The sequence below is a fragment of the Balaenoptera borealis genome, assembly GCF_965194805.1.
Source record: "Balaenoptera borealis genome assembly, chromosome: 11".
Taxonomy (NCBI): domain Eukaryota; kingdom Metazoa; phylum Chordata; class Mammalia; order Artiodactyla; family Balaenopteridae; genus Balaenoptera; species Balaenoptera borealis.
This window is the reverse complement of record NC_138868.1, coordinates 80,048,326-80,066,890: the sequence shown is the minus strand read 5'-3', so window position 1 is coordinate 80,066,890 and position 18,565 is coordinate 80,048,326. Positions and strand designations below refer to the sequence as shown.

Below are 18,565 nucleotides of genomic sequence, written 5' to 3'. Positions count from 1 at the left end.
TCCAGTGCTGGACACTCCATGCCAAACAACTAGCAAGACAGGAATACAACCCCACCCATTAGCAGAGAGGCTGCCTAAAATCATAATAAGTCCACAGACACCCCAAAACACGCCACCAGACTCAGTCCTACCCACCAGAAAGACAAGATCCAGCCTCATCCACCAGAATACAGGCACTAGGCCCCTCCACCAGGAAGCCTACACAACCCACTGAACCAACCTTAGCCACTGGGGGCAGACACCAAAAACGACAGGAACTATGAACTGCAGCCTGTGACAAGGAGACCCCAAACACAGTAAGTTAAGCAAAATGAGAAGACAGAGAAATATACAGCAGATGAAGGAACAAGGTAAAAACCCACCAGACCAAACAAATGAAGAGGAACTAGGCAATCTACCTGAAAAAGAATTCAGAGTAATGATAGTAAAGATGATCCAAAACCTTGGAAATAGAATGGAGAAAATACAAGAAACGTTTAAGGAGGACCTAGAAGAACTAAAGAGCAAACAAACTATGATGAACAACACAATAAATAAAATTTAAAATTCTCTAGAAGGAATCAATAGCAGAATAACTGAGGCAGAAGAACAGACAAGTGACTTGGAAGATAAAATACTAATAACTACCACAGACCAGAATAAAGAAATAAGAATGAAAAGAATTGAGAACTGTCTCAGAGACCTCTGGGACAACATTAAATGCACCAACATTCGAATTATAGGAGTCCCCAGAGGAAGAGAAAAAGAAAGAGTTTGAGAAAATATTTGAAGCGATTATAGTTGAAAACTTCCTTAATATGAGAAAGGAAATAGTCAATCAAGTTCAGGAAGCACAGAGAGTCCCATACAGGATAAATCCAAGGAGAAACATGCCAAGACACATATTAATCAAACTATCAAAAACTAAATACAAAGAAAAAATATTAAAAGCAGCAAGGGAAAAGCAGCAAATAACATATAAGAGAATCCCCATAAGGTTAACAGCTGATCTTTCAGCAGAAACTCTGCAAGCCAGAAGGGAGTGGCAGGACATCTTTAAAGTGATGAAAGGGAAAAACCTACAACCAAGATTACTCTACCCAGCAAGGATCTCATTCAGATTCGACAGAGAAATTAAAACCTTTACAAACAAGTAAAAGCTAAAAGAATTCAGCACCACAAAACCAGCTTTACAACAAGTGAAAAAGGAACTTCTCTAGGCAGGAAATACAAGAGAAGGAAAAGACCTACAATAACAAACCCAAAACAGTTACAAAAATGGTAATAGGAACACACATATCAATAATTACCTTAATTGTAATGGATTAAAAGCTCCAACCAAAAGACAGAGGCTTGCTGAATGGATACAAAAACAAATCCGTATATATGTTGTCTACAAGAGACCCACTTCAGACCTACGGACACATACAGACTGAAAGTGAGGGGATGGAAAAAGATATTCCACGCAAATGGAGATCAAAAGAAAGCTGGAGTAGCAATCCTCATATCAGACAAAATAAACTTTAAAATAAAGACTATTACAAGAGACAAAGAAGAACACTACATAATGCTCAAGGGATTAATCCAAGAAGAATATATAACAATTGTAAATATTTATGCACCCAACATAGGAGCACCTCAATACATAAGGCAATTGCTAACAGCTATAAAAGGAGAAATCAACAGTAACACAATCATAGTAGGGGAGTTTAACACCCCACTTTCACCAATGGACAGATCAACAAAATTGAAAATAAATATGGAAACACAAGCTTTAAATGACACATTAAACAAGATGGACTTAATTGATATTTATAGGACATTCCATCCAAAAACAACAGAATACACTTTCTTCTCAAGTGCTCATGGAACATTCTCCAGGATAGATCAGATATTGGGTCACAAATCAAGCCTTGGTAAATTTAAGAAAATTGAAATTGTATCAAGTATCTTTTCCGACCACAACGCTATGAGACTAGATATCAATGACAGGAAAAAAAAACTGTAAAAAACACAAAAAACACGGAGGCTAAACAATACACTACTAAATAACCAAGAGATCACTGAAGAAATCAAAGAGGAAATCAAAAAATACGTAGAAACATATGACAATGAAAACACGATGACCCAAAACCTGTGGAATGCAGCAAAAGCAGTTCTAAGAGGGAAGTTTATAGGAAGAAAATCGTAACTCAAGAAATAAGAAAAATCTGAAATAAACAACCTAACCTTACACCTAAAGCTATTAGAGAAAAAAGAACAAAAAATACCCCAAAGTTAGCAGAAGGAAAGAAATCATAAAGATCAGATCAGAAATAAACGAAAACAAAATGAAGGAAACAATAGCAAAGCCTAATAAAACTAAAAGCTAGTTCTTTGAGAAAATAAACAAAATTGATAAACCATTAGCCAGACTAATCAAGAAAAAAAGGGAAAAGACTCAAATCAACAGAATTAGAAATGAAAAGGAGAAGTAACAACTGACACTGCAGAAATACAAAGGATCATGAGAGATTACTACAAGCAACTCTATGCCAATACAATGGACAACCTGGAAGAAATGGACAAATTCTTAGAAATGCACAACCTGCCGAGACTGAACCAGGAAGAAGTAGAAAATATGAACAGACCAATCACAAGCACTGAAATTGAAACTGTGATTAAAAATCTTCCAACAAACAAAAGCCCAGGACCAGATGGCTTCACAGGTGAATTCTATCAAACATTTAGAGAAGAGCTAACACCCATCCTTCTCAAACTCTTCCAAAATATAGCAGAGGGAGGAACACTCCCAAACTCATTCTACAAGGCCACCATCACCCTGATACCAAAACCAGACAAAGATGTCACAAAAAAAGAAAACTACAAGCCAATATCACTGATGAACATAGATGCGAAAATCCTCAACAAAATACTAACAAACAGAATCCAACAGCACATTAAAAGGATCATACACCATGATCGAGTGGATTTTATCCCAGGAATGCAAGGATTCTTCAGTATACGCAAATCAATCAATGTGATAAACCATATTAACAAATTGAAGGAGAAAAACCATATGATCATCTCAATAGACACAGAAAAAGCTTTCGACAAAATTCAACACCCATTTATGACAAAAACTCTCCAGAAAGTAGGCATAGAGGGAACTTATGTCAACATAATAAAGGGCATATATGACAAACCCACAGCCAACATCGTTCTCAAAGGTGAAAAACTGAAACCATCTCCACTAAGATCAGGAACAAGACAAGGTTGCCCACTCTCACCACTCTTATTCAACATAGTTTTGGAAGTGTTAGCCACAGCAATCAGAGAAGAAAAAGAAATAAAAGGAATCCAAATCGGAAAAGAAGTGAAACTGTCACTGTTTGCAGATGACATCATACTATACATAGAGAATCCTAAAGATGCTACCAGAAAACTACTAGAGCTAATCAATGAATTTGGTAAAGTAGCAGGATACAAAGTTAATGCACAGAAATCTCTTTCATTCCTATACATTAATGATGAAAAATCTGAAAGAGAAATTAAGGAAACACTCCCATTTACCATTGCAACAAAAAGAATAAAATACTTGGAATAAACCTACCTAAGAAGGCCAAAGACCTCTATCATATTTTTCAGCTCCAGCATATTTGGGGAGTTTCCCATGACTTATTATAGTAAAAAAGCCACGCGCTCTCTCAAGAAATGTGTATTCTATATAATGACAAAATGAATAGGTAGTGTGATATGACACAAAAAGCACTGGACTGGGAATCAGGCCTATTATTAACTGGCTGTGTGAGCCTTGGAGAAATAAGTGAACCTGTTGTCTTGGTTTCAGTTTCATCTTCAGGAAAATTGAAGTAAATGGACTAGAATCTCTAGGTCATGTGTCTTTAATTGTTATATGTAGAATAACCATTATGTGTTGTGAGGACCAAACTAGCCCAAGTGGTGGCTGGTCAGCAGCCAGAGTCAGGGCGATTGGAAGAGAAAGATTGGAGAGAGTGATTTCCAAGTTGAAGGCCAGCTTTGGAGAAACCTGCAACTACAGAAGGTGAAGCATGGTAAGTATGGTAGATGAACAGGCAAGCCCATGCCTGAAGGGTTTTATTGTTTAATATTTTTTCATGTAATTCAAGAGGAATTCAAGTGATGTTGACCACTAAGAAAAGAAATAATCTGATTAAAGGGAGACTTGAAGAGGGAATTCTCAGGGCTCCACTAAGGTATCTGGAAGGTGAGGGAGTGGAGCACAGGCTTTACGGTGGCCACCGACCCAATCACAGCAGAGCATTTCCACTTGCCACTCCTCTCATCATTCCCCTCTATGACTTTGGAGACTGTTACAAATGCTTGCTTAATAGTGATTTGAGTATTTGTATCTTTTATGTACTTTTCTATGCATTTCAAATTTTTAAAAAATTATGTTAAGATAAAATATGTCCTGAATAATGCTCCCCAAATTTTTAAACTGAGAAGACATGTCTAAGTAGCAATTTGATTCTGGCAAATAAAATGTGTTAAATTTAAATTGTCATGGGTCAAATTTATACAGAAGACAGGTGGGAGAAAAGTCTTTTGAAAGACAAACACTTTGTGTGCTTCTTGCCAATAAGAACGTAATACTTCCTCATTGTCATTAATAAAAGATAATACACACTTTCAAAGTTCCGTAGACACTAAAAAGAAAGAAAACACTCAAATGCGTCACCTATTTCCACATTCAAGTCTGAGAAGCTATATAAATTTCTTCAGCCTCTGGCAGAAAACACCAAACCAACCGTAAGTCCGAGAGCAATCATCTCTGGACAGCAGCTATGCAGCTGGTTGTGCTGGCCGTGCTGTACGCTGTGAGTGTGCTGCCTGGCACCCTGGCCCTGCAGCTTCCCCGGAAGGCAGGAGGCATGAGTGAGCCGCCGTGGGAACAGGCGCAGGTATGTCACTGGCCCACTCACGTGGGCCTCCACAGGCTCACCATCAGCATTAGCAAGTATGTTTTTCAATTTTAATAATTTTTCTGATTATATAGGTAATATATGTTTCAATCAAGTAGCTGTTAGGAGCAAGCTTTGGAGCCTGCCCAAAGTAGATTCAAGTTCCAACTCCTCCACTCAACTGTGTAGATGAACACAGGAATGTTATTAAACTTCTCTGAGCTTCAGTTTTCTAATTTGGAAGTTGGATAATATAATGATATCAACCAAATGGGGGTGTTGTGAAGCACTTAACAGAGTACCTGAGACAGATTCAATAAGTTGAAGTTCTTATTGCTACTATTATGTATTGTAACTTGAGATTTTTCTCATAAAGAGCAAAGTGTTGCCTCTTAAGATGAGGACTGCTTGTGATGGAGAGACTTGAAAAGAAAAAACGAGGGTATAAGTTGCAGTCCTCCCACTGACAAGCCAATGATGATGGGCAAGGCATGAACTTCTGACTTTGTTTTCTCATATATCTAATAGAGATAATAATATTGTGCTTTATACCTCACAGGATTATTCTAGCGAATAAAGGAAGTGGTAACAATACCAACTAACATGTATGTAACAATTACAGATTATAAAGTACTTCATATACATTGTGTCATTGAATCCTTAGCTCTATCCTGGGAAAAAGAAGAAACCAAAGTAAGGTTAATTCACATACTTGCTAATTGTAGAGATAAGAGTCAAGGACAAGTTCTGGCTCAAAAATCATGTTCTTTCCAATATACTACTTAATAAGTAGCCTAATAATTGTAAGTAATTATTACCTGGTAAAATAATGGGACATCTACTCCTACGTATTGGTTATAAATTTAAGCTTTAAGCATAAGAAAAGTTGTGTTTTATTTCACACTAACTTTGACTTTTTAAAAGTCCATGTAATACATTGGACTGAACCATATGAAATTAGTGATATTTGACAGGTTTCTTTTTCTCCAAAAGAGCAATTTCATATGGGTCCACCTAATGGACTCTGCAGAAGGAGTACACTTGCAAGAGTATTGAGTCCCTTTACCCCTGGAGCATGTTGCCAATAAACCAGAGGGAGGTTCTCTAAGTTTAAAGGAAGGCAGGAAAATTAATCTTAAGGATGCAGAGAGATTTCTTTCAAAGGGTGTCTTTGTAAAGCCTGTAGCTCTGGAAGGGAAAAAAATGAGCTATTTGTTTTCAAATCAGGGATTAATTGCTAATTGTCATAGGTGAACAGTAAGTGTTTGTTGTATTGAATGAAATACAGTCGTTGGTAACAGGAAGACAGAGCACAATATTGCTAAGGTTACTTACATAAAGTGCATACTCCTAAGCGATTCTCAGACAAGTAACCATTACCACCTACTCCAAATTAGACTGCAAATGAGTGAGCCAATGTTTAAATCATTTCAACGATATTATCACATATTATATAACACTATACATTTTTCTGATGAAATGGGCTTTGGAATCAGAACACAAGTTCAAATACCAGCTCCTTTGGTTACTCATGGGGTGACCTCGTGCAACTTATTTCACTCTTCTGAGCCATGATTCTTCAAATGTGAAATAGGAAAATAATGCCATACCTTACTTCACAGGGTGGTTATGAGGTTTAAATGAGATAAGTAATGTAAAGCTCCTGGTATAGTCCCTGGCACTAGTAAGTGCTTAATAAAAGTTCTTTGCTGCTGTTGTTATTTCATTCACTTTCTATTTTTTCCTATTTAGGCTGCTGGACTGCCATCCTCATACCCATTCACTAGTGTCCTTTAAGAAATTCCCAGGGACCCAATTGCCCATGGAATACACCTGAGAGACCTGCTTTATCCTGCAGCCTCACAAAGAGGGTTTTACTAAGGATTTAGCCATGGAAAGAGCACTGGCCTGGCAGTGAAGAAACTCAGAGCCAGTTCTGCTACTAACTTAACGTGTGACCCCAGGGCAAATCATTTAGTTACTAAGAGTTTTGATTTCTTCACCTGGAGAATACGTATATTAAACAAAATAATGTCATAATAACCTTTCCCAGGACTAAAATGTTAAGGCCTTTAACCTCAGCTGGGACCTGATCTCCAGAGAATTTTAGAAAGGGCTGGGTGACTTTGGATCTCCCCATAGGGTCTCTGATACCAAGGGGAGGTCTCAGCTGTGCCCCTTGAGGGCACACTGGGCACTCTTCCTGATTGGCTATTACACACAAGTCTATGTTTTATAAAGTATACAGTGTGTTTCTCTTCAAAACATTTAATGGGATAAAAGAAAAATGGAGGGACTCTTTTGCTCATGAAATGAAATGGCAGTGCTTCATCATCAATATTAAGTTTTCTTTTCATTAATGCACTCTTGTTTTACTTGGTTACTATGTAAGTATTCTGCCTTCACACTACTATCTGGGTCCACAGGAGTCAGAGGCAAAGATGTGCAGACTTCTGAGCTAAAAGAAGACAATAAACAAGAATTATAGATCAATTACTCTCTTTCCAATAGGACTATCTGAAGAGATTTTATCCATCTGACTCAAAATCAAGGGACCCCAATAGTTTAGAAGTCGAACTCAAGCAGATGCAAAAATTCTTTCGCCTGCCTATAACTGGAAGATTAAGCTCCCATATTATAGAAATCATGCAGAAGCCCAGATGTGGAGTGCCAGATGTTGCAGAATATTCCCTATTCCCAGATCGCCCAAAATGGACTTCCAAAGTAGTCACCTACAGGTTAGTTTTGCTTTGGCTCATTTTAGCAAAAACAATAAAGCCTATTTCCTAAAAGGTCAAACATTGTTTTCTTGTTTTCTACCAGGATCGTGTCATATACTCGAGACTTACCACATGTCATAGTGAATCAATTAGTGGCAAAGGCCTTCAACGTGTGGAGCAAAGAGATCCCACTGAGCTTCAAGAGAGTTAGTTGGGGAATTGCTGATATCATGATTGGCTTTGCAAGAGGAGGTAAGGAAGATTCCTGCAGGCTGATCCTGGTGCTATTTTGCTTGTTGCTTATATCAATGCCCTCCTCTTTCTGGGATTTAAAATCTTTAAAGAGATATAGATAGATGATAGATTAGATAGATAGATAGATGATAGATAGATAGATAGATAGATAGATAGATAGATAGATAGGTAGATAGATCTCATTAAAGATCAATGTTCTTACACTTTTTCTAGTCCATTAACTTAGAGCCACTTTTTATAGCACAAGATGGCAAACTATGGCCCATGAGCCAAATCTGTAAATAGTTATTAGAACACAGCCATGGTCCTTCATTTACCTATTGTCTATGAGTGCTTTGGGGCTACAGTGGCAGACTTTAGCAATTCTGACAGAGGTCTTCAAGCCCACAAACCTGGTCCTTTACAGAAAATGTTTGCCAACCTCTCTTTTGTAACATGAATCATGATATACATATATATGTATATTTAAGGGACAGTTTAAAATATATCTAACTAACATCAACATTAAACCAAAAGAAGAGGTTACAACTTCCAAAGGCCTTAAGTGGTCTCCAAGAAGTGAACAGTCCCTGTGGCTTATTGCCAACACCTTTCATGTAGTAAAAAGTAGAAAATAGAGAACTTTCATATTAAAGGGCTTAAGGAGATATAACCCATATACATGAACTGTTATTAATTGCTGGTGTTTCATGGTGCAAATTTAGAGGAAAATGCTGCTCTTTTTGGCCTGCTTTAATGTTAAACTTCCTGGGTGCTGTGAATTTAGCCGAAATTTGAGCTTCAACCACAATATCAACAAGACTGAAGAAAACCTTACAGAAAAGCACTGACCATGGCACTCCATGTTTTTCAAGAACTGGATAAACTGGATATGGCCTGACACCAATTTGAAAATAAATGTCTCTGCATCACAAATCAAAGCACTATCAAAATCTATTTTAAGACACCTTCAGCACAGTTCTTCAAGAGACTGTCTACTACACCCACAAAGAAAAAGCTGGGTTTTTAAGAAAACGTATACTAAATGGTATGCAATTACCTGCTGAATCCAGTACTCAAACTCATTCTCTACTCTGCCACCATCCAGCTAAGGAAAATGATCAAATATAACACTTAGATGCCACCATAAGTAGGATGTGAATGTATTTAAAGTCCATATCAGTAAGCTTTCAACATGTGGTGGTTATCAGGGATGAGCAGTGGTTCTGTGAAAGAAAAAGTCCCTGTGACAAATAAACACCCAAACCACCCTGTGCATGCAGCTGACTGCTTGGGCTAATCTTTCTAACCTCAATTATCATGTACTGTAAACTAAAAGATGAAATGACTGGAGATAAATTCAGTCACTAAAGGCAATTACCCTTTTTTCTTTCAGCTCATGGGGACCCCAACCCATTTGATGGGCCAGGAAACACACTGGCTCATGCCTTTGCACCTGGGCCAGGCCTGGGAGGAGATGCTCACTTTGATGAGGATGAACGCTGGACTGATGGTAGCAGTATAGGTACAGCATCCCATATCTCTTCCACTACATATCCTTCTTAAAATCCTGAACTTTTTATATCTTAACTATCTTTAATTTGACAATTGAAAGCAATTAATAATAGTTATTGAGCCCTTGCTAACTGCCACCTCTGTACTTTAAATGCATTATTGCATTTAATATGCTCATAATGCTCCATATATAGAAGATGGATACTCAGGCTACAGTGTCAAGCAATGTTGGGTTCAATTTGCTGTACCTCTACCAATTACTCACTTTGTGTCTTTGGGCAAGTTATTTAACTTCTCTGAGCCTCAGTTTCCTTATCTATGAAATGGGACTATAAGGATTTAGTAATCCCTCACAGGATTGCTGTTTGAATTAAATGAGATAATGCTTATGCAGTGCTTAGCACAGTGCTTGGAATATATTAATAATTCAATAAATTATAGCTCTTTTGTATATATCTCCAAAATAAGTTTTTTAATAGAAGGAAAAAGAGGAGCAGAGACTATGATATTTGAGAAGTATATACAGTTCTGATATTATTCACTGTTTTCCAGAAAGAACCCACACCATAACCCAGCCCATTGTATTCATCACTTTACAAAGTAGAAGATCATAGACAAAACAGAAAACTAATGAAGAGAAGCTCTAGATAAATAATCCTAATTGGAGACAATGTTTTTTAAAAAGTGGCTACTAACTGGCCCTGAAACAGAAATGAGTACTTGTGTTTGGCAATGGGAATTCACCACTTAAGTGATGCCTTGCCGTGAAAATCTAACCTATTTAAAATTATGACACTGCTTCCGTTTCACATCTTGCATACCTTTTTCATTCTTCCTTCTTCCCACTCAAGGTAAGCTAAAGACAGCTTCCTTCAATCTAATGCACCACAATTGGAACTCTGGCCACTCAAACTCACACACTCACACCTTCCCCCTTATTTGCAAAGCCTTTCTATGAGTCTGAGGGAGAGAGAGCACATACATAATACACTTTAACAAATCAAAACCAAATCCCAGCATCGCCTGGAGTTCCTGCCTTATGGCCGTGCTTTCTCAAAGCCAACTTTCTCTCTCCTGCTATTCAAAGTCACTATCATTTATTGAATAGCCATTATTATTTTCCAGATATTGGGAAACTCATTATGACAAATCGACAAGGTAGGAATTATTATCTCCATTTAACAGATGAGGAACTGAGACTCAGAAATACCCATTAATTTGTCCAAAGTTGTCCAGCTAGTAAGTAGCAGAGCTGGGTTTCAAAACCAGGTATTTATACAATACTTATAAGCCTTTGCTTTCCTCTACTGAATACTGCTATCTGAGTGATTACATAAGAAGAAAATAGGCAGAAAAACATTATATTAAAAAAAAAAAGGTGATGAGATTAAAGCACTACTATTCTTTTTTTTAAAACTTTATTGAAGTATAGTTGATTTACAGTGTTGTGTTAATTTCTGCTGTACTGCAAAGTCATTCAGTTATACACATATTCTTTTTCATGTACTTTTCCATTATGGTTTATCCCAGGATATTGAATAGAGTTCCCTGTGCTTTACAATAGGACCTTGTTGTTTATCCATCCTATATATCATGGTTTGCATCTGCTAATCCCAAACTCCCAATCCTTCCTTCCCACACCCCCACCCCCTTGGCAACCATGAGTCTGCTCTCAATGTCTGTGAGTCTGTTTTTGTTTCATAGATATGTTCATTTGTGTCATATTTTAGATTCCACATATAAGTGATATCAGATGGTATTTGTCTTTTTCTTATTTCACTTAGTATGATATCTCAGGTCCATCCATGTTGCTGCAAAAGGCATTATTTCATTCTTTTTTATGGCTGAGTAGTATTCCATCATATAAATGTACCACATCTGCTTTTTTTTTTTTAACATCTTTATTGGAGTATAACTGCTTTACAATGGTGTGCTAGTTTCTGCTGTATAACAAAGTGAATCAGCTATATGTATACATATATCCCCATATCCCCCCTCCTTGCATCTCCCTCCTACCCTCCCTATCCCACCCCTCTAGGTGGTCACAAAGCACCGAGCTGATCTCCCTGTGCTATGTGGCTGCTTCCCAATAGCTATCTATTTTACATTTGGTAGCGTATATATGTCCATACCACCCTCTCACTTCATCCCAGCTTATCCTTCCCCCTCCCTATGCCCGCAAGTCCATTCTCTATGTTTGCATCTTTATTCCTGTCCTACTCCGAGGTTCTTCAGAACCTTTTTTTTTTTTTTAGATTCCATATATATGTGTTAGCATACGGTATTTGTTTTTCTCTTTCTGACTTATTTCATTCTGTATGACAGACAATAGGTCCATCCACCTCGCTACAAATAACTCAATTTCATTTCTTTCTATGGTTGAGTAGTATCCCATTGTATATAAGTGCCACAACTTTTTACCCATTCATCTGTCGATGGACACTTAGGTTGCTTCCATGTCCTGGCTATTGTAAATAGTGCTGCAATGAACATTGGGTACATGACTCTTTTTGAATTATGGCTCTCTCTGGGTATATGCCCAGCAGTGGGATTGCTGGGTGGTATGGTAGTTCTATTTTTAGTTGTTTAAGGAACCTCCATAGTGTTCTCTATAGTGGCTGTATCAATTTACATTCCCAAAAACAGTACAAGAGGGTTCCCTTTTCTCCACATCCTCTCCAGCATTTGTTTGTAGATTTTTTGATGATGGCCATTCTGACTGGTGTGAGGTGATACCGCATTGTAGTTTTGATTTGCATTTCTCTAATGGTTAGTGATGTTGAACATCCTTTCATGTGTTTGTTGGCAATCTGTATATCTTCTTTGGAGAAATGTCTGTTTAGGTCTTCTGCCCATTTTTGGACTGGGCTGTTTGCTTTTTTGATATTGAGCTGCATGAGCTGCTTGTATATTTTGGAGATTAATCTTTTGTCAGTTGCTTCATTTGCAAATATTTTCTCCCATTCTTAGGGTTGTCTTTTGGTCTTGTTTATGGTTTCCTTTGCTGTGCAAAAGCTTTTAAGTTTCATTAGGTCCCATTTGTTTATTTGTGTTTTTATTTCCATTTCTCTAGGAGCTGGGTCAAAAAGGATCTTGCTGTGATTTATGTCATAGAGTGTTCTGCCTATGTTTTCCTCTAAGAGTTTGATAGTGTCTGGCCTTACACTTAGGTCTTTAATCCATTTTGAGTTTATTTTTGTGTATGGTGTCAGGGAGTGTTCTAATTTCATACTTTTACATGTACCTGTCCAGTTTTCCCAGCACCACTTATTGAAGAGGCTGTCTTTTCTCCACTGTATATGCTTGCCTCCTTTATCAAAGATAAGGTGACCATATGTGTGTGGGTTTATCTCTGGGCTTTCTATCCTGTTCCATTGATCTATATTTCTGTTTTTGTGCCAGTACCATATTTTCTTGATTACTGTAGCTTTGTAGTGTAGTCTGAGGTCAGGGAGCCTGATTTCTCCAGCTCCGTTTTTCTTTCTCAATACTGCTTTGGCTATTCAGGGTCTTTTGTGTTTCCATACAAATTGTGAAATTTTTTGTTCTAGTTCTGTAAAAAATGCCATTGGTAATTTGATAGGGATTGCATTGAATCTGTAGATTGCTTTGGGTAGTATAGTCATTTTCACAATGTTGATTCTTCCAATCCAAGAACATGGTATATCCCTCCATCTGTTTGTATCCTCTTTAATTTCTTTCATCAGTGTCTTATAGTTTTCTGCATACAGTCTTTTGTCTCCTTAGGTAGGTTTACGCCTAGATATTTTATTCTTTTTGTTGCAGCAGTAAATGGGAGTGTTTCCTCAATTTCTCTTTCACATTTTTCATCATTAGTGTATAGGAATGCAAGAGATTTCTGTGCATTAATTTTGTATCCTGCTACTTTACCAAATTCATTGATTAGCGCTAGTAGTTTTCTGGTAGCATCTTTAGCATTCTCTATGTATAGTATTATGTCATCTGCAAACGTGACAGTTTTACTTCTTCTTTTCCAATTTGGATTCTTTTTATTTCTTTTTCTTCTCAGATTGCTGTGGCTAAAACTTCCAAAACTATGTTGAATAAGAGTGGTGAGAGTGGGCAACCTTGTCTTGTTCCTGATCTTAGTGGAAATGGTTTCAGTTTTTCACTATTGAGAACGATGTTGGCTGTGGGTTTGTCATATATGCCCTTTATTATGTTGACGTAAGTTCCCTCTATGACTACTTTCTGGAGGGTTTTTATCATAAATGGGTGTTGAATTTTGTCAAAAGCTTTTTCTGTATCTATTGAGATGATCATATGGTTTTTATACTTTAGTTTGTTAATATGGTGTATCACATTGATTGATTTGTGTATATTGAAGAATCCTTGCATTCCTGGGATAAACCTCACTTGATCATGGTGTATGATCCTTTTAATGTGCTGTTAGATTCTGTTTGCTAGTATTTTGTTGAGGATTTCTGCATCTCTGTTCATCAGTGATATTGGCCTGTAGTTTTCTTTCTTTGTGATATCTTTGTCTGGTTTTGGTATCAGGGTGATGGTGGCCTCGTAGAATGAGTTTGGGAGTGTTCCTCCCTCTGCTATATTTTGGAAGAGTTTGAGAAGGATAGGTGTTAGCTCTTCTCTACATGTTTGATAGAATTTGCCTGTGAAGCCATCTGGTCCTGGGCTTTTGTTTGTTGGAAGATTTTTAATCACAATTTCAATTTCATTGCTTGTGACTGGTCTGTTTATATTTTCTATTTCTTCCTGGTTCAGTCTCAGAAGGTTGTGCTTTTCTAAGAATTTGTCCATTTCTTCCAGGTTGTCCACTGTATTGGGATAGAGTTGCTTGTAGTAATCTCTCATGATTGTTTGTATTTCTGCAGTGTCAGTTGTTACTTCTCCTTTTTCATTGCTAATTCTGTTGATTTGAGTTTTCTCCCCTTTTTTCTTGATGAGTCTGGCTAATAGTTTATCAATTTTGTTTATCTCTGAAGAACCAGCTTTTAGTTTTATTGATCTTTGCTATTGTTTCCTTCATTTCGTTTTCATTTATTTCTGATCTGATCTTTATGATTTCTTTCCTTCTGCTAACTTTGGGGTTTTTTTGTTCTTCTTTCTCTAATTGCTTTAGGTGTAAGGTTAGGTTGTTGGTTTGAGATGTTTCTTGTTTCTTGAGGTAGGATTGTATTGCTATAAACTTCCCCTTAGAACTGCTTTTGCTGCATCCCATAGGTTTTGGGTCATTGTGTTTTCATTGTCATATGTTTCTAGGTATTTTTTGATTTCCTCTTTGATTTCTTCAGTGATCTCTTGGTTATTTAGTAGTGTATTGTTTAGCCTCCATGTGTTTGTATTTTTTACAGATTTTTTTCCTGTAATTGATATCTAGTCTCATAATGTTGTGGCTGGAAAAGATACTTGACATGATTTCAAGTTTCTTAAATTTACCAAGGCTTGATTTGTGACCCAAGATATGATCTATCCTAGAGAATGTTCCAGGAGCACTTGAGAAGAAAGTGTAATCTGCTATTTTTTGATGGAATGTCCTATAAATATTTATTAAGTCCATCTCATTTAATGTATCATTTAAAGCTTGTGTTTCTTTATTTATTTTCATTTTGGATGATCTGTCCATTGGTGAAAGTGAGGTGTTAAAGTCCCCTACTATGACTGTGTTACTGTCGATTTCACCTTTCATGGCTGTTAGCATTTGCCTTATGTATTGAGGAAAGCACTATTATTCTGATTCCTCTTCTAAACCTTCCGCCTTTGTGTAGGCCTGGAAACAAATAAGCAAACTATGGAGAATTTAAATAGTTAGGTATTTTATAGTTATTTTATTTTTATTATCTATTTTGATTTTATAGTTATTTTTTACAGTTACTGTATGTCTCTTTGGTTGCAGGAATTAATTTTCTGTATGTTGCGACTCATGAACTTGGCCATTCCTTGGGTCTGGATCATTCATCTGATCCTAATGCTGTGATGTATCCAACTTATGAAGAAGGCGATTCCAAGAATTTCAAACTTGCACAGGATGATATCAATGGAATTCAGAAATTATATGGTAATATTTATGATTTCCGTATTTCCAATATCTCCTTAAGACATTGCCTCCTTTGGGTAGGCTTGAATGAGAAAGGCTGGGAAAGAGGTATTTACTTGGAAAAACACACTGGAACTTTTATACCCAAAAGCCTACTGAGGGGAGAAATTTGAGACATTAGATACTTGAAATTTAATCATGCTATTTTATACTATGAGGATATTGATTTTAAATTTTCAGTAATACAGTATCATTTGGTGAAATCATGAAAATGACACTGTCAAGCGTTTTTTTTAAGCTGCCACTCACTCTTCTTTCTTGCTTGGTTCAAATACTTTAGGGGAGCCTCCCCCATAGGGACGGACAGAGGAACATAACACCTTCCCCCGTAGCTTCCCACTCCCAAGCGTTTGGCCCTAGGTGCTTAAAAGTTACCCAGGGCTTCCCTGATGGCGCAGTGGTTGAGAATCTGCCTGCCAATGCAGGGGACATGGGTTTGAGCCCTGGTCTGGGAAGATCCCATGTGCCGCGGAGGAGCTGGGCCCGTGAGCCACAATTACTGAGCCTGCGTGTCTGGAGCCTGTGCTCCGCAACATGAGAGGCCGCGATAGTGAGAGGCCCACACACCACGATGAAGAGTGGTCCCCGCTTGCCACAACTAGAGAAAGCCCTCACACAGAAATGAAGACCCAACACAGCCATAAATAAATAAATTAAAAAAAAAAAAAAAGTTACCCAATTTTTCCTGCCTGTATATATGCATAGGGAAAGGGGTTAACCATAGACAGTGACTTCTTATAATCGCTGGTCATGACGGGTATGAATATACCATGTCCCAATCTACACTTTTTTGTTTTAATCAAGTTCCAAATTCAATTTAAAAGAATAAACTGATTTGTATTTGCTTGATCAACTCAGAAAGAGTAATGTGAGAAAGGAATCAAAGGACAAGGATAAAAAGCCATGTCTCTAGATAAAGATGAGAATAGTAAGAATCAAAGAAGCTAAATAAATCGTCCAAGGACAAGAGGCTGCTGAGTTCTTGAACAAAGATTCCAAGCCAGGGCTGCATGATTTCACATTCTACTTCATATTTCAGCCTATCACTACTTAGTATGCTTCTAAAAGCAATTTGGAAAAGAAAATACATATGGAATGATATCTTTAAGTACACAGATATAATTAAACCTTTCCAGCAAAATACCAGGATGATAAGAACATACGGCAAAAAGATAACGTAAGAGTCTCTGAATGTTCAGAAGAGCAATGAAAGTGCTTCCACATAATAAGTAATGTAATGTCCTCAGGGGGAAATTACTCCTGTAGGATAATGGATTTAAGCTATCAGTTGAACCTATAACTTACTATCAATCAGCATCTCCCAAATTGTGTTCCCAGAACACTGGTCCTACCAGACAATTCCCCAAAAAAAGATGCTTTGGAGAAACAAGTTCAAAAACCACTACTTACTGTATTTAAGGTGTACAGGATGTTAAAAATGATCTAACAAACTGTCATTTAACTCAGCTCTTCCCAAATTATAATCTTTTTTGTGGCACACCCATTGAGCCCTCTCAGAATAGCATTTCAGAGAACACATTTTGGAAAATACCATTAACTATACCACAAAGTTCTGACTTAAGGAGCTGCTGCTGTCCAAAAAAGTTCACGAAACACTGCAATTGTTGGTAAAGTCAACACCAACAAAACAGAAAATAGTACCTCCCCTTATATAAAACTACGGAACTCACAGAATACTCTATGGCATGTATAACTATCTTTGAACCTTAAGAAAATTAGAAGGGGCCTGAAAAATGTTCTTTGGCAGACTGATTAGATTTAACATAAAGAAGATGGATTAGTGCATTAAATCCTTAAGTATTAGACAGTGAAGTGCCTCTAGTCAAAGTTGGAAAGAGGTAGCTTCTGGACAAATGAAAGTAAGATTTAATTACATAGGTTTTTAATGTAGGTAGTTCATTAATACAAGAAGTGATGTGAGCAGAAAATATAAATTCAAAAGAATGTGATTAAACTCATGGATATAAAATTCCCAATGTTCCTTTCAGAATAATAAAAATAATAGCTAAAATGCATCAAGTTTTTATAGTGTACCAGGCATTTCACGTGCAATAGCTTATTTAATTCAACAATCCAATGAATTGTTACTGTCCTCATTTTACAGGCTGGTAATCTAACATGAAGAGAGGCTAAGTAATAACTTACCCAAGACAAAATGGCTGGTAAAATGACAGAGTGAAAAGACAGGGTGCAAAGATATCTGACCACCCAGGGACTACACTCCATACAGGGTTGCCTTTTTAGCCTTTGGAGGTTGTTTTTCAGAACTGTTGTCCCAGGCACAGAAACTGGGCTGGGTTAACGATGGACTGTACATACTGTGACATTTCTTGTGTTTTTATAGTCTTAGGATTTTTTAATATGTTTTATACATTGTCAGATTGTTCTTATTTTGTCTCTTCACAGGAAAGAGAAATGATTCAAGAAAAAATTAGAAACTTCAGGGAGAACACACATTCATTCATTGGATTCTATATAGTTGTTCCCAACCAGAATTAAAGAACACTGTTGCTGCACTCCATTTACCCCTTGCTGCCTCCATCCTTGTATTGTGGTTGGTTTTTGTACATCTCTCTCCCACTCCGGGGATAAATCCTTTTATGACATTACTATGTCTTACTCATCTATGACTCTCCTCAAGCAACATGCACTTGGCGGATGCCAATAAATGTTAAATACATAGATAAATAAAATTTTTATTCCATGGTAAAATGATTTCTATTTGGAAGTACTGTTTCTGTGGCAAGAGAAGATATGCTATACAATGAAATCAGACTAAGACCAGAAAAAAGAATTAAATAACCCCACCACATTATTTTGGGTCTTCAGCTGCACCTCACCCTATCACCAGTTGGGTAAGGTATAGTATAGTGTAGTATAGTATAGTATAGTATAGTATAATACAGTATAGTATAAACCAAGATAGTATAACCCAAAGGTATGTTAAGTTCCCCTCATCCTTTGGTCCAATCCCTCACTCTGAGTATTCTGGGAAGTCCAAATCTTCCCACAAAATGTGTGTGAATTCCCAGGGATTTACATTCTCATAGTCCCTTCTGGCACCAAGTTCCTGCCCCTGAACTAACTTCATG

The 18,565-nt window shown here is 37.2% G+C and overlaps 1 protein-coding gene across 2 annotated transcripts; it reads left to right on the top strand.

Annotated features, from left to right (window-relative positions):
• Positions 1–497: 497 nt before the first annotated feature.
• Positions 498–18,188, top strand: MMP7 (matrix metallopeptidase 7). Of its 2 annotated transcripts, XM_082340029.1 has the most exons (6): positions 504–4,904; positions 7,416–7,642; positions 7,728–7,876; positions 9,255–9,383; positions 15,252–15,413; positions 17,880–18,188. In XM_082340029.1, the coding sequence occupies exons 1-6, from the start codon at positions 4,788–4,790 to the stop codon at positions 17,906–17,908; spliced, it is 813 nt and encodes a 270-aa protein (XP_082196155.1). In that variant the 5' UTR covers positions 504–4,787; the 3' UTR covers positions 17,909–18,188. The 2 variants fall into 2 exon arrangements, with proteins under 2 accessions (XP_082196154.1, XP_082196155.1); XM_082340028.1 differs by having other exon boundaries at positions 498–4,904; positions 15,252–18,188.
• Positions 18,189–18,565: the final 377 nt, after the last annotated feature.